The sequence below is a fragment of the Emys orbicularis genome, chromosome 1 (assembly GCF_028017835.1).
Source record: "Emys orbicularis isolate rEmyOrb1 chromosome 1, rEmyOrb1.hap1, whole genome shotgun sequence".
Classification (NCBI taxonomy): Eukaryota; Metazoa; Chordata; order Testudines; family Emydidae; genus Emys; species Emys orbicularis.
The window spans coordinates 90287685-90312689 of record NC_088683.1 but is presented as its reverse complement, the minus strand read 5'-3'; the positions used below and the strand labels follow the sequence as shown (position 1 = coordinate 90312689).

General features: G+C 47.1%; 1 protein-coding gene across 1 annotated transcript in view; it reads left to right on the top strand.

The window, feature by feature from the left end:
• The first annotated feature begins 1886 nt into the window (after window positions 1-1886).
• The window catches only part of BLTP3B (bridge-like lipid transfer protein family member 3B), an 85922-nt gene continuing 62803 nt past the window's right edge, over window positions 1887-25005 (top strand). Inside the window, exon 1 of the mRNA XM_065404449.1 lies at window positions 1887-1930. Coding sequence (XP_065260521.1) covers window positions 1887-1930 — 44 coding nt within the window. The remainder of the gene's footprint in view (window positions 1931-25005) is intronic.

Genomic DNA, 25005 nt, shown 5'->3' with positions numbered 1-25005 from the left:
TGGCTTGTTGACAGAGTAAATAAAGCGGTTAGAGATCACCTAGAGATTAACTATAATTTTAGGTGAATTGGCCTCCAAAGAAAGGAAGTAATCTATCTGTGTATTTAATCTCATTGTGTAGAGCCTCAGTAAGATTAAGAGAAGATCTTTTTTTAAAAGTCTGGCACTTGAGTAATTGTTGGGAAATTCAGGTTATCAGAGGCACAAGTATCTATAAGTGTTGAAGTAGTTTCTCCTTTAGTAGTTCTTTAGTGCAAAGTTTACAGGTTATAATTTCTTTGGGCCTTGCATATATTTCTTTTTCTTTTGGCATGGTGTTCCTGGTGTAGATAATTTTTTTTTTTATTTGTATGTTTCCAGTTGGAAAGGAATACTGTTTGTAAATAAAGGGTCTAAAAGCTTCATTTTGGTCCATTACTGAGATAAGCTGTATTAAAAACAGAACTGGAGGAGTATGAGGAAATTCCATTTTGCCTTGAAATATAACAAAATGGTGTATTGCTAGTGTGAATGAAATAAAAGAAAGTTTTCCTGCTCCACCCATGACCAATCATCAGGGCATTTGTGGGAGATGACCATGATAATATATATAATCATGGGCATAGACCAGGGGTCGGCAACCTCTGGCATGCGGCTCGCCAGGGTAAGCACCCTGGTAGGCTGGGCCACTTTGTTTACCTGCCGACACAGCAGGTTCGGCCGATCGCGGCCCCCACTGGCCGCGGTTCGCCGTCCCAGGCCAATGGGGGCGGCAGGAAGCGGCGCGGGCGAGGGATGTGCCCCATTGACTTGGGATGGTGAACCGCGGCCAGTGGGGGGCGCGATCGGCCGAACCTGCCGCGTTGGCAGGTAAACAAACTGGGACTCCTGCCCCATCCAACCCGCCACGTTCCTTGACACGCCCCCCACCCCGGGACCCCTGCCCCATCCATCCCCCCCTTCCCTGTCCCTGACTGCCCTCTGCCGCCCCATCCAACCCCTCCTCATTCCTGATGGCACCCTGAGACCCCTGCCCCATCCAACCACCCCTTTTCTCTGTCCCTAACTGCCCCTAGAACCCCTGACTGCCCCCCACCACCCCATCCAACCCCTGCTCCTTCCTGACTGCCCCCCGGGACCCTTGCCCCCATTCAATCCCCCTGTTCCCTGCCCTCTGACTGCCCCGACCCCTATCCACCCTCCCACAGCCCCCCGAATTTCCCAGCCCTCTTCCAACACCCCCTCCCTGCTCCCTTACCGCGCTGCCTGGAGCCGCTCGGCCGGGTCCGCTGGGCCGGAGCCGGGCCAGAGCCACTCGTCCGGGACCGGCGCCGCGGGACCCGAGCCGGGCCGGGGCGCTCGGCCGGGACTGGGCCCGGCGCCGCAGGACCCGAACCGGGCCAGTGTAGCGACGCAAACAGACCCTGCTCCCATTTCCCTACTTTGGGTGTAGGGTCACGCCGGAGCTGAGCCGGCGCCAGAGGCGCTCGGCCAGGCCAGAGGGAGCCGCGCTGCGCCTGCCTGAAGCCTTCCCCCCGCCCCAGCTTACCTGCTGCAGCTTGTTTTCAGGCTTCCCGCACTCACGGGAAGCAAGGGAAGGGGAGGAGTTCGGGGGAGGGGGGGTGAGCTGGGGGCGGGGCGACAGCTGCCGGAGCTTTTGTTTAATTTAAAAGCCCTTTTAGAACCGGTTGTTCTCAACCGGTTCTAAAGGGGTTTCTAAATGTAACAACCGGTTCCTGCAAACCGCTGGGAACGGCTCCAGCTCACCACTGTCAAGATGGCGGCGGGAGTGTGAGCGGAGGCGGCTCCGCTCCCTGACCCCGGGAGGAGGCAGCGCAGGGATGAGCCGCGTTCCCGGCCCCGTTTGGTTCCCGTGAGGCTCGCAGGGAGCGGCCGGCGCCCGGGCCATGGCGGGGATTATCAAGAAGCAGATCCTCAAGCACCTCTCCAGGTGAGTGCGGGGCCGGGGTGTGCGAGGCCCGCCGGGTTCCCCCTCCACGCTCGCCTCGCTGGGACCGGGCTTCGCTCAGCTCCTGATGGCGATGGGGTCTCATGAACGCCCCCCTCCGTGGGAGGGGCTGGGGGCGCTGGCAGCTGTTTTGTAGGATGGGTTTGAAGTTCTAGCGTAAGAAAAAAATCTCCTTGCTGGGTGCCAAGGTGCGGGCTCCTGGGAAACACCCGCGCGAGAGAGAACAGCCCTGAGGGGGGAGAGGAATTCGCGTTGGCTGGTAGGAGAGTCAGGGGATGAGTTACACTGGCGGGGTTGGTTCCCCTCCAGCCACCCCCAGATCCCTGAAGCATCCCCGTCCCCTCTCCTGAGTGCTGCAGGATACAAGGCGGCCGCGCAACCAGCCTGGCCAGTTGTCGCAGAGGACAAAGATCAGTCTGTGCCCCTCTGCTCCAGCATCAGTGTGTAGTTGGAAAAGCAGAAAGACACAGTGAGTGAGGTATTATCGTTAATTGGACCAACTTCTGTAGGTGAGAGAGACAAGCTGTTGAGTTTACACAGAGCTCTTCTGCAGGTCTGGGAAATGTCCTTACAGTGTCACAGCTAAATACAAGGTGGGGCAGATTGTTTGGCATAAATAGTTATTACGGATTTCAAGGGAAGTAGTTAGGAAGGTGACTAACTGAGGGATGTGAGAGGGAGAGCTGAGCTAGTCACTGGCCAGGAGAAGAGGGAGCAGCCGGGTGGGCTGTAAATTGTACTTGACACGTTGTATGTGGGAGGAGCAAGCAACAGCATGGCTGATGTCATGGAGTCCAGTGCGCACAGTCTTTGCTGCCTATTCCAGACAGCTGCACAGACACACCACATTTGTCTCAGATGACAAGGAATCCAGAACAGTGGTGAAATTTTAGTAGGTGCCGCAGCTCATGGGGCAAGTGAGTAATCTGGGATAAAAAAGTCCCTGACATAGAGAAGGATGACTATACTAGGGAGCTGGTTGAGTGAATAAAAGAGCATTTTGAAATCCGATGTTGTTAAGATGCAAAACACCTTTGCTGGTCTGTTGAACCCTTGACTTATCACAATCAAAACAATACATGTGTAGCCCCACATGGGTGTGAAATCAAATTCTTCTGCACATTTGCACAGCGCAGGAAGATGCTTTGTAACAATTCATGCCCTCTATGCCAGGCAGTCCAAAGGTTACAATTTTTGTACTGTCTCTGTGATTGTTGTTTAATTCACTTCATGGTAAAGACCAACTCTGTTGTAAAATATGCACTCAGTCCTGGGTGTGTACATGCATATGTACACAAACTTGTGTGTGAAAGATAAAAACTAACCAGAGGTGCCAGCTGTTATAGAATGTAGTGAGGCGATCTGATTAATGGGAGGGTTTTTTAAAATTCAGTTGAATAATTTGGTTTCACTGTTTTAAAAGGGGGAACCAAAAAGTTTCACTATGTAGTCAGAATCTGTGGTTTCAGAGTAGCAGCCGTGTTAGTCTGTATCCGCAAAAATAACAGGAGTACTTGTGGCACCTTAGAGACTAACAAATTTATTAGAGCATAAGCTTTCGTGGGCTACAACCCACTTCTTCGGATGCATATAGAGTGAACCATATATTGAGGAGATATATATACACACACATACAGAGAGCATGAACAGGTGGGAGTTGTCTTACCAACTCTGAGAGGCCAATTAAGTAAGAGAAAAAAAACTTTTGAAGTGATAATCAAGATGGTTCAGTACAGACAGTTTGATAAGAAGCAAGTGTGAAAATACTTACAAGGGGAGATAGATTCAATGTTTGTAATGGCTCAGCCATTCCCAATCCCTATTTAGCCCTGAGTTGATTGTGTCTAGTTTGCATATCAATTCCAGCTCAGCAGTCTCTCCTTGGAGTCTGTTTTTGAAGTTTTTCTGTTTTAAGATAGCCACCCGCAGGTCTGTCAAAGAATGGCCAGACAGGTTAAAGTGTTCTCCCACTGGTTTTAGAGTATTATGATTCCTGATGTCAGATTTGTGTCCATTAATTCTTTTGCGTAGAGACTGTCCGGTTTGGCCAATGTACATGGCAGAGGGGCATTGCTGGCACATGATGGCATATATCACATTGGTAGATGTGCAGGTGAACGAGCCACTGATGGTATGGCTGATGTGATTAGGCCCTATGATGGTGTCACTTGAATAGATATGTGGACAGAGTTGGCATCGGGCTTTGTTACAAGGATAGGTTCCTGGGTCAGTGTTTTTGTTCAGTGATGTGTGGTTGCTGGTGAGTATTTGCTTTAGGTTGGGGGGTTGTCTGTAAGCGAGGACAGGTCTGTCTCCCAAGATCTGTGAGAGTAAAGGATCATCTTTCAGGATAGGTTGTAGATCTCTGATGATGCGCTGGAGAGGTTTTAGTTGGGGGCTGAAGGTGACAGCTAGTGGTGTTCTGTTATTTTCTTTGTTGGCCCTGTCTTGTAGGAGTTGACTTCTGGGTACTCGTCTGGCTCTGTCAATCTGTTTTTTCACTTCAGCAGGTGGGTATTGTAGTTTTAAGAATGCTTGATAGAGATCTTGTAGGTGCTTGTCTCTATCTGAGGGATTGGAGCAAATGCGGTTATATCTTAGAGCTTGGCTGTAGACAATGGATCGTGTGGTGTGTCCTGGATGGAAGCTGGAGGCATGTAGGTAAGTGTAGCGGTCAGTAGGTTTCCGGTACAGGGTGGTATTTATGTGACCATCGCTTATTAGCACAGTAGTGTCCAGGAAATGGACCGCTTGTGTGGATTGATCTAGGCTGAGGTTGATGGTGGGATGGAAATTATTGAAATCATGGTGGAATTCCTCAAGGGCTTCTTTTCCATGGGTCCAGATGATGAAGATGTCATCAATGTAGCGCAAGTAGAGTAGGGGCACTTTAACCTGTCTGGCCATTCTTTGACAGACCTGCGGGTGGCTATCTTAAAACAGAAAAACTTCAAAAACAGACTCCAAGGAGAGACTGCTGAGCTGGAATTGATATGCAAACTAGACACAATCAACTCAGGGCTAAATAGGGATTGGGAATGGCTGAGCCATTACAAACATTGAATCTATCTCCCCTTGTAAGTATTTTCACACTTGCTTCTTATCAAACTGTCTGTACTGAACCATCTTGATTATCACTTCAAAAGTTTTTTTTCTCTTACTTAATTGGCCTCTCAGAGTTGGTAAGACAACTCCCACCTGTTCATGCTCTCTGTATGTGTGTGTATATATATCTCCTCAATATATGGTTCACTCTATATGCATCCGAAGAAGTGGGTTGTAGCCCACGAAAGCTTATGCTCTAATAAATTTGTTAGTCTCTAAGGTGCCACAAGTACTCCTGTTATTTTTTTGAGAATCTGTGGTGACACACAACATTGGCAGCCCTTCAGAGTGTGTGTTTATGATTAGAAAAACTGCTCTGGAAAGATAGCCTTTATTACTCTTTAGTTGCTCCTTATGTGTCTTTCAAGTCATATATGATTTACAGAATATGCGTTTACTGCTGCCAATAGTAATAAATAGCAAATAAAAAAAAAGAGAGAAAAACAAATATAGCTGTGGATGACAGCTGAATTCTCTTGTGCCATATGCATCAACAACAGATTTGTTAGCTAAACTCTGATGCAAAATCTTGGTTCTGTCTACTCCTCAAAGATTAGTAGTTGTAATGTACGAAGCAGAAATGATACTTTATTTTTTCTGATTTTTATAATTGCATTGATGATTGAGAAATCTTGTTATGACGTGAACATAATAGAACACTTTGAGAATGGAAATGGAATACCAAGATATCATTTGTACAGAATCAGCTCATTAACCATGAGCATACATGATATTGCAGGCCTTCATTTAGGGCGTGAGCCTCTGTGGTGCTTGGCTTCTTCAACTTCAACTGAAGTCAGTAGGAGTTGATGGAGTTCAACACATTGTAAAACCAATCCCATAATTTTCCTCAAGAAGCTGTTGTTCCATATGTAAAGATCAAGAAGTTTGTTGTTCAAAAGCTCTAAGTTCCTGTATACAGTAGAGGTATATTCTTTTCATAATACAATATTATATCTCCTGTTAGTGATGTGTTAATAAATTGTATGCACCATGAAAGGAGAAATAGAACCACAATCTTTGTATTTTACATTAAGGTCTTGTTTGTATTTGATACATGGGCATGCCTAAAATCAGCTGTGTGCACAGTAGTTGGTTTTATAATATAAATCCACATCCACATGCTAGGTCAGAATTGAGCCCCTAGATTATTATTTTTTTTTTTACTGTTCTATAATTTGCAGTCAGTTTCTAGTGGTTTGCAAAGATACTTATTGGAACACAACAGATCATTCAAACCTTAAAAGTTTGGGGATTTTTAAAAACTCTCTGATAAGGTATAGCTGACCATTTTAAATTTGTACAGATATGGGTTTTTTATTGCCCACCTTACACTTACAATATAGTAGACATATTGTTTCACAAAATCTGGACCCCATTCTCTCACTTGTACTAATTTGGAAATCAATAGGACTACTTGTGGAGGAAGACTTTGTTCAGCGTGTGTAAAAGGAGCAGGATTAGGCTTCTACTGAGCTGATACAGTTAAATATAGAGATCTGTCACGTCAATAAAATGGCTGATTTGAAATGTCAATAAAATGCTCAATGGAGAATAAATAAAAATTTCCATTAATATCAGAAATGTTTTCCCTAGGAAATTAAAATTTGTATATAGTGGGGTATGTATATATGATTGGCTATATAGCTTTATATAGGCTTTATAGCAAAAGTGGAATAAATTGTCTTATGAATAGTGATTTGCAAAGCAAATGCTAATTATCTGTCAGTCTCTAACTCTTAAAACTGTTTTCTGAGTGTGTTCTGTTTGTGGTTTTGGGGTTAATTAGAGATGTTCTAGCACTAGCAGTTAGGTGCACTAAACTTCAGGCTTCTTTCTCATAGCAGTTCTCAGTACTTCAGAGTTCTTTCTCACATATAACATACTAATTTGTTTGCTTTAAACGTAGGGAAAAAATTGCAAGTTACAAATCAGTATTTCTTAACCATTTTCTTAATGTGTTACAATAAAAAATTATTGGCTTACAGAGCTGTTAGGGTTGTCAAATCAGTTTTCCAAACCAGACACAGATAAGAGTAGACACAATGGGGCCCTTCTCTTGGCTGGAGCCCCTAGTCACTACCATAATTGCAATAAGGGAAAAGGAATCAGAATAGGTGCTCCTTTTACAGTTCTAGATGAGATGAAATCGCTCCTCCCTCTCTCTCAAGGTATCAATTCCAGAAGAAACAGAGACCTTGTCAGCTCATAAAGTATCCCAGATTGTCCTGTCGGGCTTAAGGAATAATGTGATTTGAGGTTCAGTAAGATTTATGCTCATTCAACCACTAACTTGGAGTGGAAAGTAAAGAAAAGTAAAAACCAAAACCAAATTTAAACTGGGTAAATAAAACCAACCTGACAAAAACAACCCCTCCTTTTCCAGTTAATTCTGAGTTTTATACAGTCTTAGCATAACTTTGGTAAATGATTTTAGGCCTTTTTCTTCAGAGTCCTCAGATAACAGTACCCTCATAAATAGGTTGTTACCGTCTCCTTTATTTTATTTTTTTTTGTAAATAGGCTGGGCTTGTTTGTTCCATTGTTGACTGTTTTCATTGTTTCATGTATTATACGGGAAGCTGGTAGTGACTTCTATCTGTATTTAGCTTGCTTAACACTTTCCATTATTACAAAAAGTTATGTTATTATTTTCTTTGAAAAGCTTTTGCAGCAGATCTTTGATATTTCGTAGGAGAATAACCCTCAGGCTACACAAATGCCTCTTCTTTGACCCATAAAATTCTATTCAGCTTTTACTATGATATAAATTTAAAGATTGCCATTTCCCTTCTCTCATTTGTGTTCCTCAGGAAAATGTTGGCAGAATGTAACAATAAAAACTGAATGAGCACTCTAAGGCTGGACCATGATGCTGCAACCTAGCAACATACGCTATTGGGAATGCCTGAGAGGTGCTAGAGAAGCTATAGAGGAGGAGGGCTGGGAGGAAGAGATCTGGGCACCACATGGGGCTGGAGCTCCCTCAGCCCTCCATGTTGGGTGGAGAGCTGATCTCGACCTTCTCTCACCCACCTTTTCTCCCAGGCCACACTCCAGACCCAGCATCTAGACCCAATAGTCCATGCCTCTTCTGGTGTTACCATATGGGTCAGGAACTCCCCCCCTCCTAGGGGTGGTGAGAGAGCTGGGCTCACCCCACCCCCAGTCTCAGAACGCACACACCGTCTCCCTCTAGTTGGTAGCAGGAGAAGGCTGTTATCCCAATGTAATCAGTCTCGTAGAAGTGGTAGAAGTTTGTGCTGCAGTTTTGAGAACTAAGCAGCTTTAATTATGCCCCCTGCTCCATATGCATCCTTAATTACATGTTCACATGCTGTGGTGTTCGCAGGACCCGTGTTTCATTCAATGCATAGGATGGATGCACAAGATGACAGAATTAAGATGACATAGGAAATACCAGATTTACAGTTGCCCAACTTTTGAGTGCTTGATTTTGCAACCTAAAATAATATTAATTTAACATTAGGGGGTTTTATATGAATATATTATGAAGATAACTGACCTAAATAGGTTGAAATAAAATGGTGAATGCAGACCTGAAATCAAACATGCAAGAGAAGTCTGATGTGGTTGAGGAAAATGAAAGAAGGATTGCCTTTGGGTTGCGGCTGTATTATTATAATATTATACCTTCTCTCTGCATTCAGATTGCTTCTGAACTGTAGAAATGTAGAGCTGGAAGGGACCTTGGGAGTATTAGTTCATTTCCCCCCCACCCCGCTCTCCCTGGTGCAGAGGCAGGATCAAATATACCAAGAAGACTCGTTTCTGCTGTGACACCCTTAAGAAATTAGCTGACTAATAACAGCAAGGTTGGAGACTCACTAGGGATAGCCTATATCTGATAAGGGGACAGTGTGGGGAAAATATCAACACTTAGCCAATCATAATCTTGACTACTTATATATTTTTCTCTTTTCTCATGTCCTTTGTCTGTTGATCATGCATTTGTTTTATATTTATACAATGTCTACCACATTATGGGTGCTACAAGGAATAAATAGTAAATAACTTAAATTCTCAGTTTTAATTATAAGGAAGTAATTTCCCTTATTATAGTACTACAGAATCACCATTGAATTCACAATATTTTCCTATGAAAAGTGTCGGAATTACCCAGAATATCCATCTGTGTCTTAGGTGTAATTAATTTGTCTATCATTGTTATCTAGATGCATAAATTGGAAAGCATAAATTCTCTCTGCAAGTACCTTAATTTCTTTGTTTATACTATTATTTTCATTGAGGTGGGATGTGCTTTAGCTCAATGAAGGAAACTCTTGGCCATTCTATAGCCACCCTTACTGAGGTAAATGAGATGAGTCTTCTGGTACAGTCTGAAGATAGTAAAATTTTGGACCAAATGCAGCTTCTGTATAGCCTTCACCATTGTTTCAATTGCTTTTCTCCAGCGTGGAAGCAATTAAGATGAAGATTGTTTACTAGGTCAGCCTATGAAAGGGCTGCCATCTTCAGGCTAGCTAAAAACGATAAAAAAAATATTTCTGGCTACACCTGTGATTTTCATATAATGGATTAGTGATACTCTTTGACTTAGCTTTCTCACAGTCACTTTATTGCTTTTAATATAAAACAAACTCCATTTATGCAGGGTGAGTTACTCTTCCCAATGGGGAAGGAAGAAAGTGGGAGAGAGGGAAGGAAAGACACACAGAGAGAATAAGCTAGACTGCTCTTTTTGTTTTTCTAATACTTATGAAGTCCTCCAATCCTATGGTGATAGGCATGGTATAAGAATCTAGCTAGATAAAGTCCAGTAAGATTCAGACTGCACACCACCTTGATCATGAGAGCGCAGATAGGCTCAGTAGTTTAGGCTGCTGCTAATGTTTCAGTGTTGGTCTCTTCCTATTGGTATCACTTCTCTTTTACTTGCATAGAACCATCTGCTTGACCGAACTCATTTTCTTTAATGTACTTACCCTATTAGGTCACTGAGACATCTGAGTAATGCCATTATCTACCCTTGATAATGAGGTGGAGAGCTGGCTGTCATCTACATGCTGCTGGCATCAAAGACCATATAATCTTAAAGTCTCCTCTGTTGGTTTGAAATATATGTTGAATATATGGGGAAAATCTTGATCTTTGTGTGATTCCACAAGTAACAGAGCTCTCAGGCTACATCAGTAGATCTCCTTAACAGATCTGGGTCTGAAGCTTGAGTCAGATGTGTCCAAAATACTGACAAGGGTGAGGTGTTGCTGAAGTTGGTTTTCTACCAGGTTCTCTATAACTTTTCCTAGAAAGGAAAGTTTAGTCATAGGGTGTGGTCTAACCCAGGCCCCCATCTTCTGTTGTTATGTGACCATATTAGTGCCTGCAAGATCCAAATCCTTTTGGGGAATAAGCTTTCATTTAAAATAAAAAGTTCTAGCATTTTGAAGTATGAAGAAAACCTTCCAAATTTGAATCAATGCTGTATTGTCTAAAGCAGTTCTGCCGCTTGTGCAGGGAAAGCCCCTGGCAGGCCAGACCGGTTTGTCTACCTTCCGTGTCCGCAGGTTCGGCCAATCGCGACTCCCAGTGGCCGCGGTTCGCTGCTCCAGGCCAATGGGGGCTGCAGAGGGCAACAAAAATGATTAGGTGACTGGAGCACATGACTTATGAGGAGAGGCTAAGGGAACTGGGATTGTTTAGTCTGCAGAAGAGAAGAATGAGGAGGGATTTGATAGCTGCTTTCAACTACCTGAAAGGGGGTTCCAAAGAGGATGGATCTAGACTGTTCTCAGTGGTAGCAGATGACAGAACAAGGAGTAATGGATATTAGGAAAATCTTTTTCACTAGGAGGGTGGTGAAGCACTGGAATGGGTTACCTAGGGAGGTGGTGGAATCTCCTTCCTTAGAGGTTTTTAAGGTCAGGCTTGACAAAGCCTGGCTGGGATGATTTAGTTGGGGATTGGTCCTGCTTTGAGCAGGGGGTTGGATAGATGATCTCCTGAGGTCCTTTCCAACCCTGATATTCTATGATTCAAAACAAAACTAAAAAGAAAAGGTATTAGCACACATTAAAGTGTGCTAAAATGCCTTTTACCCTATCTGGGATATGCAACACATAATTTTACACTTCTTAGATTTAAAAATATGTTTGCACGGTACCTTTAAAATCTTGAAAATATTAACTAATTATATTAGTAAATACATAGTGTGACAGTCTGTATCTCTATGTTCACCCTTTCTACAAGACTATGATAAATTTGGTACAAAATATGCCTTGTGAGGTATCAATTGAAAACTCATAATCTGCTGATCATTATTGTCCTGGTAAAATATGTGTGGCAATATTGTATGCAAAGATACAGTCGAATATTGTAAAACATATGTTCAAAGTTTAGAAAAGCAAGCAGTATCTAGTTCCTCAGAGACAAAAGGCAAACTGACACCCCAGCCAGGTGTCAACAAAATCAAATGGACTAGCACCGGTTAAGTGGTTTGACAGGAAGAAGGGAGTGAACGAGAAATTAACATGTTGACAAAGAAACAGCTGGAAGTTCCTGTCCCACAGACTTCTTGTTGCCTGAACCCCAGCTGGAGATGATTCTCAAAGAAGAGAAATACTATAAGAAAGGGGAGCAAACGCCTCAGATTACCTTTCTCCCCTCATCTCTACTCATGGCATCAACAACACTTGAAAGAAAAAAGGAGGCGGCATTGAACTGGGGAAAGGGTTTTGGCTGAAGGAATCTAGCCAGATTGCTATAAGCATGTGGTGAGAGAAATCTTTTTGCTTTAAATTCATTTAGCTTGTTAAGCTAGGTAGTTGAGATTTACCTTTTATTTCTTTGTAACCAATTCTGACTGTTATGACTCTTTCTTGTAATAATTTAAAATCTATCTTTCTGTAGTTAATAAACTTGTTTTATTGTTTTATCTTAACCAGCGTGTGTTTGGATTGAAGTGTTTGGGAAACTTCTCTTGAGATAACGAGATTTGTGCATATCATTTTCTATTAATGAAATGACGGACTTTCTATGAGCTTGTATCGTCAAGGAGGGTACTGGTCAGTACAAGACTCATGTTTCTGGGGACAAGTCTGGGACCGGGAATTTGTTGGTATCACTCTTCAATATAATTCATGGGTGCCTGGCTGGCTAGCTATAGCACTCATACAGTATAGCTGGGGGTGATTTACATGCTGGAGGCTGTGTGATACAGACCAGGAGTGGTTGCTTTCCCAGTGAAGCAGTGTAAAAGGGATCCCAGGTTAGAGAATTGTGGGGACACAGCTGATCAACTGTCCAGATTGTACCCTGGGTAATGTCACACATAATGTGCCTGCATTTTTTTAAATTCTACATCAGCTTTTTGTTTAAATGTAGTTGCAACTGTGTAGCATCAGTACAGTGATGGATCTTCTCATGACCGTCCTCCCTTTACACTTTATAAAAATTTGTCATTTCATTTTACAAAATGTCATAATGTGTAACGCCATAATTATAGTTCTCTTTATTTAAAATTCTCTCATTATTGTATCATTCCTCTTCCCCTTTAAACTTGCTCCCTTGTGTGTCCCCTGTGTCCCATTCCCTACAGCGATCCCTGCTTCCTGTGGTGGAGATTGATTTGCTGTGAATATCCTTACTACCAAAATGAGTGCCAGAAGCTCCTAAGAAACCATGGGAACTGACCACTTGCTTTCACCTGGAATAGGGGCCTTTTGCCTGACTTTCTTGCCCTCAGGTAATACCCACTTCCCCACCTTTTTTAAAAGAAATGTTAGAGGTGGTTATACATTTTTTTTTTTTAATATATAGTCTGTTTTGGGGAGAAAACTGTAAGTTACTAGTTGGATGCCTTTTGTGTGCCATCTATAATTCTGTGAAAAGCAGTAGTTTGTTATGCGTCTAGGTTTCAAAGAAAGATCCAAGGGTAAATCTGCAAAACCTGTTTGTGAACTAAACATACAAAACCACATAGCAAGTAGGTTTTATATGCCTACTTTCTGAACATAATTTTTTTCAGATGTTCCCCACACTTTAATGGTATTTTGGATTACTTTCTAATGTAGACTTTGGGTATGTCTACACTACGAGAGTAGTTCGATTTTAGTTAAATCGAATATGTGGAATCGATATTACAAAGTCGAACGTGTGTGTCCACACTAAGGACAGTAATTTGACTTTGTCAGTCCACACTAACGGGGCAAGCGTCGACATTGGAAGCGGTGCACTGTGGGCAGCTATCCCACAGTTCCCGCAGTCCCCGCTGCCCATTGGAATTCTGGGTCGAGCCGCCATTGCCTTCTGGGTAAAAAAATTTGTCGAGGGTGCTTCTGGGTAACTGTCCTCATCCGTCCGTCACTACCGCCCTCCCTCCCTCCCTGAAAGCGCCGGCGGGAAATCAGTTTGCGCACTTTTCTGTTCAGTGACAGCGCGGACGCCACAGCACTGCGAGCATGGATCCTGCTGCGACCATCGCTGCAGTTGTGGCCGTTGTCAACGCATCGCAGCTCATCATCGACCTTTCCCAGAGGCAGATAGAGAGAAATGAGGCGAGGAGGCTACGGCAGCGGGGTGAGGACCTGAACTCCGAGAGTAGCACACGCCTGTCTGAAACCACGACACCCAGTGCCGAGGACATCACGGTGGCAATGGGTCTTGTGGATACTGTGGAACGGCGATTCTGGGCCCGTGAAACAAGCACGGACTGGTGGGACCGCATAGTGCTTCAGGTCTGGGATGAATCCCAGTGGCTGCAAAACTTTCGCATGCGGAAGGGGACTTTCCTTGAACTTTGTGAGTTGCTGTCCCCTGCCCTGAAGCGCAATGACACCCGGATGCGAGCAGCCCTGACTGTCCAGAAGCGAGTGGCCATAGCCCTCTGGAAGCTTGCAACGCCGGACAGCTACCGGTCAGTCGCGAACCAGTTTGGCGTGGGCAAATCTACCGTGGGGGTTGTTGTCATGCATGTAGCCAAGGCAATCGTGAAGGTACTGCTGTCAAAGGTAGTGACCCTGGGAAACGCGCAGGCCATCATAGATGGCTTCGCCGCGATGGGATTCCCAAACTGCGGTGGGGCTATAGATGGGACTCACATCCCTATCCTGGGACTGGACCACCAGGCCAGCCAGTACATCAACCGAAAGGGCTACTTTTCGCTGGTGCTGCAAGCACTGGTGGACCATAAGGGACGTTTTACTAACATCAACGTTGGATGGCCGGGCAAGGTTCATGACGCTCGCGTGTTCAGGAACTCTGGTCTGTTTAGACGGCTGCAGGAAGGTATTTACTTCCCGGACCACAAAATAACTCTTGGGGATGTGGAGATGCCTACAGTGATCCTCGGGGACCCAGCATACCCGCTAATGCCCTGGCTCATGAAGCTCTATACTGGCGCCCTGGACACAGAAAAAGAACTGTTCAACTACCGGCTGAGCAAGTGCAGAATGGTGGTGGAGTGTGCTTTTGGCCGTCTCAAGGGGAGATGGAGAAGCTTACTGACTCGCTGTGATCGCAGCGAAACCAATATCCCCAGTGTTATTGCAGCTTGCTGTGTGCTCCACAATCTCTGTGAGAGCAAGGGGGAGACCTTTATGGCGGGGTGGGAGGTTGAGGCAAATCGCCTGGCTGCTGATTACTCCCAGCCAGACAGCCGGGAGATTAGAAGAGCCCAGCGGGACGCACTGTGCATCCGGGAGGCTTTGAAAGACAGTTTCCAGACTGAGCAGGGTCACCAGTGAATTTTAAGTTTGTGGACACAGAAGCTGAACTTGCCACCATTTCTTTACCCAGTTACCGTTGACTATCCTCTCCAGTTACATACCCCCTTCACCCCCTTCCCAAAAAATAAAATCTGTTCTGTTTTGTTAATGAACACCGTTGTCTTTATTACTGTTTTCGCGGGAATGTTTTAAACCTGGGACGCAGACTGTGGCGGGGTGCGGGTTTAGTGTTGTGAGGCAAATGATGCTTCTAAACTCCAGGAATGACGGGTTCCGCAGTGGTGGACTGGTTGTTTCAACAGAGCCTGCCAGCCCTCCTGGGCGGGACAGCGTGTATGTGTCAGCTATGTGACTGTCTGGCAGGGGGAGGAGGGTTACAGCTCCCCTGCTGCACGGCTCTGTGATGCATTTGATCTGTAACTGCCCTCCCCCGCCACAAAGTCACAGAGCAACCCCCCCCCCCCCCCCAGAACATGAAAACCACCTCCCAGATTGACCAGGGTCACTAGTCACTGCACTGGGTATGTGTCCTGATGCTGGACCTTACCCCGCCTCTGTACCCTGGTAAAGGTGACTGTCCTGTCCAATTACCAAGCCCCTTCCCCTCCTTCAGACAGACTGTCCTCCAAAAGAAAATCATGGAAACAGTAATTAACAGAAACGAATATTTTATTATGAACCACACAGGAAACGCGGGGGTTGAAACTTGCACGGGGGCTTCTGTGAGGTGTGTAGGAAAGGACTTTTGAAATTTTGGGGAATGAGAGTCTTCTAGTGCTAGAGCAGTCTGCAGGGGTTGACTGAAAGTTTTAACGGCCCTTGCCGCCCCTCCTCCTTTGTACTTTGGGTGAGGGGGGTGTGGGACTTGGTGGCGGGGGAGGGCGGTTAGAGATAGACTGCAGCGGGGCTCTGTCCTCCTGCCTCCGGTCTTGCAGAACATCCACAAGGCGCCGGAGCGTGTCCGTTTGCTCCTTCATTAGTCCAAGCAGCTTTTCAGTAGCCTGCTGGTCCTCCTGACGCCACCTCTCCTCCCGTTCCATGACTGCTCGGTGCATTTGTGACAAGTTCTCCCTCCACTGTGTCTGCTGGGCTGCCTGGGCTCGGGAGCAGCTCATTAGTTCTGAGAACATGTCCTCCCGCGTCGTCTTCTTCCTCCTCCTAATCTGCGCTAGCCTCTGGGAGTGTGCTGACAGGCTGGGTTGGGAGACAGTCGCAGATGTGTCTGTGTGAATGGGAAAAATGGAGTGAATTCCTGAGACAGATAAATGAAGTTGTGTACAAAGAACCTAGTCTTTCTCTGTGAACAAGACCATGCACTGCACCTCTCACATGCGCACTCAGGACAAGGTCGAATTTTCGGCCCTCGCCTTCAGTGCCTGGGGTCTTGCAGTGGTCTTGCAGTTATCTGAGAAGCGTGGCAGGACACCTGAACTTCTGTAGCGTGCAATCATGGTAAGCCGTAGACTTCTGGCTGCTTAACACTGTACTAGTAGCACTGGCCTCCTTTCACATTGAAAGCAATGCCAGTCTCTGCTGCCAGCAATCAGGACAGCATGAACTATGCCCCTGTCCCACCCCCTCGCGGCTGTCCCAGGGAAAGATCCCTGTATGCTGCCCCTCTCCCTCCACCGCGTGGCTGTAAAGCAGTCCCAATACTAACATTCCCCTCCCTAATTCAAAGCAGGGCGTCATGAGCGACATCACCCTGCTGAGGATCTCGGAGTCCCAGAGGGAAAGGATGCTTCGAGAAAGCCTTCAGAAACCAGGGCCGTTTGCCGCCATGCTCTGCAGGGCAATGATACCAGAGTACCTGATGGTGTCGTGGCGCGGAAACGTGTCCTACCACGGAGGGCCCAATAAAATCGCCCTACCCAGGAACCTGATGAACAGGGTGGAAATGTACCTTCATGAGACCTACGAGGAGTTCTCCTATGAGGATTTCGCCTCTATCCCCGGCCATATTGACCGGATTTTCGCGTAGGTGCACTGGGACTAAAGAGTGGAACGTCTTGGGCAGCAGAATCATGACTTACCGGACATTGTAAAAAAATTTTTAAATACTTGGGACTAAATTGTGAAGAGCCTAAGGCAGACAAATCATGAAAAACCCTTTCTTACTATTGTAAATATTCCAGTTTTTTTGCAGATTATTGTTTACATGTTTAAGCACTTTAGGAAAAAGCCATTGTTAATATTATAAATATTTCAGTTCTTGTAAAAATAAATGTTTAGATATTTAAAGCACTTATTGCTTGATCCTTCCCCTGATTCTGTCTCCGGGGTAAGGGATGGGGACGGTTGGTAGGGGATCTCGGTAAGGGTGATGAAGAGCTCCTGGCTGTCGGGGAAATCAGCGGTGCCAGCGCTGTCGACTGCCTCGTCCTCCTCATCTCCTTCTTCATCTTCCCCGTCCGCTAACATGTCCGACGAGGAACCTGCCGCGGACAATATCCCATCCTCAGAGTCCACGGTCAGTGGTGGGGTAGTGGTGGCGGACGCACCTAGGATGGAATGCAGTGCCTCGTAGAAACGGGATGTGTGGGGATGGGATCCGGAGCGTCCGTTTGCCTCTTTGGTTTTTTGGTAGCCTTGTCTCAGCTACTTGATTTTCACGCGGCACTGCGTTGCATCCCGGCTGTATCCTCTCTCTGCCATGGCTTTAGAGATCTTCTCGTAGATCTTTGCATTCCGTCTTTTCGATCGCAGCTCGGAAAGCACGGACTCATCGCCCCACACAGCGATCAGATCCAAGACTTCCCTATCAGTCCATGCTGGGGCCCTCCTTCTATTAGATTGCACGGCCATCTCTGCTGGAGAGCTCTGCGTCGTTGCCAGTGCTGCTGAGCTCGCCACGATGTCCAAACAGGAACTGAGATTCAAACTGCCCAGACAGGAAAAGGAATTCAAATTTTCCCGGGGCTTTTCCTGTGTGGCTGGTCAGAGCAGCCGAGCTCGGACTGCTGTCCAGAGCGTCAACAGAGTGGTGCACTTTGGGATAGCTCCCGGAGCTATTACCGTCGATTTCCATCCACACCTAGCCTAATTCGATATGGCCATTTCGAATTTAGCGCTACTCCTCTCGTTGGGGAGGAGTACAGAAGTCGAATTTAAGAGAGCTCTATGTCGAACTAAATAGCTTCGTGGTGTGGACGGGTGCAGGGTTAATTCGATGTAACGGCGCTAAATTCGACATAAAAGCCTAGTGTAGACCAGGCCTTTCACCTACTTGTGTCCTTTGTATTACTTAATGCTCATAGACTTCCTGTAGTTGGTAGCAGGGATGCATTTAGCTATATTGAAAGAGGAATTGACACTGGATCTCGTTTATATTGGTGGAGATTTGATGGGGTAATTTAATTTTGTTAAAGAAATTAAAGTTAACTCTTAATGGAACAGTGTAGATATAATGGTCTGTTCAAGAGAATTCTTTCATTAATAAGCAAGATTTGGTGCCTATACCTCCAGTTAGCATGAATTAGTTATCTGTGTAATACAGGGGCAGGCAAACTTTTTGGCCCGAGGGCCGCATCGGGTTTCGTAAATTGTATGGAGGGCCGGTTAGGGGAGGGAGTCGTGCCCCGGCCCCCACCCCCTATCTTCCCCTCCCCCCCCCCCCGGACTCCTGCCCCATCCAACCCCCCCGTTTCCCGACAGCTCCTCTGGGACCCCTGCCCCATCCACAAACACCCCGCTCCCTGTCCCCTGACCGCCCCATGGACCCCTGCCGCCCCATCCAACCCCTCCTCTAATTCCTGACGACCCCCCTGGGACTCCTGCCCCATCCAACCACCCCTTATCCCTGTCCCCTGACTGCCCCCAGAACCCCTGCCCCTGACTGCCCCCCGCCCTCCCCATCCAAACCTCCTCTCCTTCTTGACTGCCCCCCGAGACTCCTGCCCCCATTCAACCCCTGTTCCCCGCCCTCTGACTGCCCTGACCCCTATCCACACCCCTGCCCCCGACCACCATCCCGAACTCCCCTGCCCTCTTTCCAACCCCCCCGCTCCCTGCCCCCTTACCGCGCTGCCTGGAGCACCGGTGGCTGGCGGCGCTAAAGCCGCGCCGCCCGGCTGGAGCCGGGCTATACCACTGCTACCATGCAGCACAGAGCACCTGGTCAGGCCGGGCTCTGCAGCTGCCCTGCCCCAGGAGCTCACAGCCCCGCTGCCCAGAGCATTGCGCCGGCAGCGGAGCAAGCGAGCTGAGGCTGCGGGGGAGGAGGGACAGCAGGGGAGGGGCCGGGAGTAGCCTCCCGGGCCAGGAGTTTAGGGGCCGGGCAGGACGGTCCCGTGGGCTGTAGTTTGCCCACCTCTGGTGTAATGCCATATATGGGGAGACTGCCTCCCCACTTCCTCCAAAAGTGAACTTATTTGAAACTGTCATGCTTTAAGGACCTGAAGAGAATGTATAATGGAAACCATAGTGAAACAGATAGTCCTAGTTGCTTTATTACAGTGAAAGAATGGCAGCAGTTTAGAGGTAACACATGCACATGCTCACACTCAAACGCATGCCTTTTATTTTTCAGTGTAGAAACACAAGAAGCTAGAATTTTTCATCAGTGAAAGAGATGAAGAGATGTATCTGGAATACAGCTGGGCAAATTTTTTTAGCCAAATAGTTCATTCATCAAAAAATGCAGTATTGGATCCACCAAAACTATTTGTGAATTTGACACACGTTTGCTTAATAATTTCAGCACACCTCTCTTACCCCTCCCCTCCAAAAATTCAGGCTAGATTCACAAGGGTACTTAGGTGCCCTCCTAAAAATTTGAGGAGGTGGTGGTGTCCCCTTACACTCTGTAGCTCAAAGGTTAGATACTCGGGATGTGGAAGACATGGGTTCAAGTCCATAACATGCCTCATTTAGAGAAGGAATTTGAGCTTCGGGGTCTTATGTTGTTGGTGAGTGCACTAACCACTGAGCTTTGGGGTATTCTGGGTTAGGATTCTCTGTCTGTTCTGTTGAAGCTGTTTCACGTTGTATAAATTAAATATGCATGGCAGCAGGGACTGGAGCCCAGGTGAGTGTGCTAACCACCAGGCTATGGGCCAGACAGAAAAAATGACCCTAATGAATATTTAATTATTTATACAGAATGGAACAGTTTCAACTGGAGAGCTTGAGAGAGACTCTACTCTAATACCCTATAGCCTAGTAGTTAGGGCATTGACCTGCAACATGGAAGACTGTAACAGTTGGCCCACCTCTCAAGCACCACCTCTGTTTCCCATCTTCAGGGCTCCATAAATAGACTCCACTGTTCCTGAATCCTTAAAATAATACTTTTGTTCGTCTAATTTCTTTATATATAATTCAAAAATAACACTCAGTCCTGGGGCTTCTCTCAAAAGAGAATGCTCGTCTCTCCTCAGCCACTCCCAGGCCTTCCCACTTGGAGTCTTTTGTCCCTAGTACCTCAGTCAGTCCTGGGGCTTTTCCTCTTTTCCCTGGAGGTGATCCGAGCCTTCCAGATTCACTTTGGTTTTCCCCTGCTTTTTGCAGGCCAGTCCTAGCCCAACCTGGCTGGAGTCTCATTCCTCTGGTGTCTCAAACTCTCCTGCATCCTTCTGCTTTGCTGCAGCTTCATTCTGGCTATGTCTACACTTGTGAGGGTGTGTAGAGTACAGGCACTGCACATGTAGCTTCATGCTACAGTGAAAGGCTGGCTGTATCCAGACTAGACACTGTAATGTGTAGCTAAAGGCCACAGTGAAAACACCTCCAGCAATGCAGGGAGGCAGTGGAACACTACTCTGCTAAAAATAGCAGTGTAAACATGGGAGGTACTGTGTGGGTCTGTAGAGAGCCATGTAGGGTATATATCATGGGGATTCAGGAGTATAGGGCACTCTGCTCTACTTGCCTAAACTGCGTCTCATTGTCTACACTGCTATTTATACCAGGGTTAGCTGGGCATGCAGCATCTGAACTGTACACGCTGTTATAAGTGTAGGTGTACCGTAAGCCACAGCTTCCTCTCATGTTTCGTGCTGCTGTCTCCCCATTTATAAGGCCCAGATGCCTTCCCTTAAGCCCTTTGGGCGGCAGGTAATAAATTACAGGTGCTTTGGACCCTGTTCACTCTGTTCTGTGACAGACAGCCAAGCTCAAATCCCTACTGGCAAAGTGGGAACTTGAATCTGGGTCTTCCACATCTCAGGGCTATAGGATGTAGGGGCAGCAGCAGCACCACCACCACTACTGTTTCTTTCTTCTCGTTTGGTTTTGTGTTTGTCATTTCCATATTTCCCTTGCTTTTAATAAATAAATAATGGAAAAAAACCCTTAAAATGCCTTAAAGCAAAATGAAGCATTTAGGGTCAAACGAAGCATTTCATTCAATACAAAATGATTTTTGTCTGTTTTTTGTTTAGTCAGTGAACCAAAAAATTCATTATTTACACAGCTATAGTCCAGAATCTATACACAGCCCATCTTCCTCAGATACTGCTGTATCCATCTGAATCACTTCAGCACTGTCTTCATCATGATAGGCAGAGAAGGGGAGAAGTAGTGTTGCCAACACTTAGGATTTTATTGTGGGTCTCACAATATTTGTTGGGGTTCTTTTAAAGCCCCAGCTCTTGGAGTCTTCTGGTTACATGAGACTCTTGGCTTTCATTTAAAAAAAAAAAAAAAAAAAGTTCCTGGTCTTCATAGCTATGGAGAAAAGCCTGAAAGTGGGAACCATAAAGCAGTGGCTCTCATCCTTTCCAGACTATTGTACCTCTTTCAGAAGTCTGATTTGTCTTGCGTACCCGAAGTTTCACCTCACTTAAAAACTACTTGCTTACAAAATCAGACATAAAAATACAAAAGTGTCACAGCCACACTATTACTGACAAATTGCTTATTTTCTCATTTTTACCATATACACCTCTACCCCGCTATAATGTGGTCCTATATAACGCAAATTTGGATATAACGCGGTAAAGCAGCGCTCCGGGGGACAGGGCTGCTTTACCTCGTTATATCCGTATTCATGTTACCGCAAGCGGTTCCTCTGTGCCCACCTGTTACTTGCTGCGGCCCTCACCGCCCCCCCCCCCAAGCTCACCTCCGCTCTGCCTCCTCCCACGAGCGCTCCGCCTCCGCCTCCTCCCACGAGCGTGCCGCAGCTCTGCTTCTCCTCCCTCCCTCCCAGGCTTGCCGCACCAATCAGCTGTTTGGCGCGGCAAGCCTGGGAGAGAGGAGAAGCGGAGCTGTGGCGCACTCGTGGGAGGAGGCAGAGTGGAGGTGAGTTGGGGGGAGGGGGCGCAGAGGAACTGCTCCCCGCCCCAGCTCACCTCCGCTCCGCCGCCGCCGCCTCCTCCTCCCACAAGCATGCCGCTCAGCTCCGCCGGGAGGGGAAGGGGCAGCAGCGCAGCCCCCCAGCGTGGCAGGGGTGGGGGGGCTGAGGAGCAGCAGCCCCATTGGCCCCCTGCCCCAGCAGCCCCATGCAGAGTGAGGTTTGCCTGGCTCCCCGGGGAGGAGGAGGAGGAGGCTCCCCCCCGCCCGCAGCTGCCTGGCTCGCTAAGCTGAGCCTCGCTTGGTGCACGCTGCCCAGGCAGGGGTGGGCTCTGCTGGGAGGGAAAGGGGCAGCAGCGCGGCGGGGGGCGGGGCTGAGGAGCAGCAGCCCCGTTGGCCCCCGGCCCCAGCAGCTCCATGCAGAGTGAGGCGGCCGTGCGGCGGGGAAGACAAACACCTCCTGAACCGTCCTGGGTCTGGGTGAGCTCTTGCTCCTGGGCTGGTGATGCAGGAAGCCGAGACCTTCCCTCAGAGTCAGTATTGAATCAGCGCCGAAGCATGACGCTCAGGGGACACTGTGCCACCATCTCTCAGAGGAAGCTTAAAACCAACGTCCTGACCATGTGTGATCACTAAAGAGTCCCTTTCCTCACTGCTTAACCCTCCTGTCCTGGCCAGTGTGGGCGATTGCATCCTGCTGACCCATCTTGCCCCTGCAGTTGTGACAGGAGGAGACATTTTTTCACTTTGTCGCCTCTGTCACACCGTTGTGGTGCAAATTGGCTGCCAAGTTCCACCCCAGAAGCAGCTGCATTTCAGGCTGGGATGAATGGTCTCTCTGTCTGTACGTATGTATTCTATAAAGCACAACGCATGAAGTGCATCAATGGCAAGTACTGGTATCCTGCTGGCATGATAGCCAGGGCACCATGATACTGTGTGGCACTGTTTGCATCTTTAGTTGTGATGATGCCTCACTGCAGGACACTATTGTGTGTCCTGGGGCACAGTCATTATGTGACACCATCACAATGCACTACATTAACATGCAGCTCTTTAATGGCTCATGCTCATGGGACACAGGACATTTACAACAGTAGAATCATAGGACTGGAAGGGACCTCAGGAGGTCTTCTAGTCCAGTCCCCTGCACTCGTGGCAGGACTAAGTATTATTTAGACCATCCCTGACAGGTGTTTGTCTAACCTTTATTAAAAATCTCCAGTGATGATGATTCCATAACCTCCCTGGGCAATTTATTCCAGTGCTTACCCACCCTGACAGGAACTTTTTCCTAATATCCAACCTAAACCTCACTTGCTGCAATGTAAGCCCATTGCTTCTTGTCCTATCCTCAGAGGTTAAGAAGAACAATTTTTCTCTCTCCTCCTTGTAACAACCTTTTATGTACTTGAAAACTATTCTCATGTCCCCTCTGTCTTCTCTTTTCCAGACTAAACAAACCCAATGTTTTCAATCTTGAATCATTTTTGTTGCTCTTCTCTGGACTTTCTCCAATTTGTCCACATCCTTCCTGAAATGTAGTGCCCAGAACTGGACACAATACTCCAGCTGAGGCCTAGTCAGCCTATTACTGTCCTGAGACCTCCAGGTGAAGCGGCAATCCAACTGTATGGAAGCAGGTGACATGCGTTCAATTCCCAGCTCTGCCAGTGACTCCCTGGGTGACTTTGAACAAGTCACTTAGTCTGACTGTGCCTCTGTTCTCCATCTGTAGGTACGTCTACATTGAAGCTGGAGGCGTCATGCCCAGCTGGAGGAGATATACTGGTGCTAGCTCGGATCAAACTAGAGTGCTAAAAATAGAAGTGTAACGGCATGAGCACCAGGAGGGGCTAGTCACCTGAGTGCTTATCAAGGGTCTCAGGTGGGATCACACTCAGGATGGCTAGCTCCTTGCACCACTGTGGCTCCATTTCTATTTTTAGCACACTAGCTTGATCAGTGCTAGCACGGGTATGTCTACACAAGCCGGAAATTACACCTCCCTTTTCCAGTGTAAACATACCCCAAATCATGGGGATACTTCCTTTCATCCACCCTCTGTAAACTCTTTGTACTCTATATGTACAGCTTCTAGCATAGCGGGGCCCTGATTTCACGTGAGGCTTCTAGGCCCTACTGGACTTGTTATTAATAATAATTAATATGCCACCAAGAAATAAGGGAACCATTGGCTGGAAACCAAGAGTGCAGCACTACAATAGGCACCTGTCACTTGGAAGTTAACACGGCTTCCAAGCTTTCAGTTTTCTTACGTCAGGACATCCAAGGAGACCTCGACAGAACAGTACAAAAGCCACAATCTGGTGGGCAGAGCTCCTGGTGGCTCTGAAGCCCAGCTGGTGCCAGCGGAGGAGGTGGAGAAGGAAGGAAAAGTGGGGAGGGGGGGAGAATGTTTTTTTCTCGTTGTCTCTCTTCAGCGGCATCTTTTCTCCATGAGCAGCGGCAGCCCGGGGAATGACTCTGCCACAGCCAAGCCGCCGCTCTGCTCTGGGGGCGAGGGGTGACAATTACAAACTACTGTATTCTGTGATTTACTTTCTAGAATCTAAAGTATATCTAAGTATAATCTAAAGTTCTCCTGTGAAATGCCGGCTGTGCAACCCTTCCATGGCTGGATCATTCTTGTGTTTTTATTTTAAGTACAACTAAATATGTATAACAAATTTAAAAGTATGTAATTAGTAATTTGATATGTCGGGTGGCACCTTTTTTTATGTGTTCGCTCCCCCTGATGTTAGAACCTGGCTACGCCACTGGAGCTGCAGCGCGCTTGTGGGAGGAGGCGTAGCGGAGGTGAGCTGGGGCGGCGGGCCCCGGGGAGGGCCGCAGCAAGTAACAGGGTGCACAGAGGAACCTCTCCCCGCTCCAGCTCATCTTCGCCTCTTCCCCTGAGCGCGCCGCCGCTGCTCCGCTTCTCTCTCCCCCCCCCCCCCCCCCAGGCCAAACAGCTGATTGGCGCAGCAAGCCTGGAAGGAAGGGAAAAGC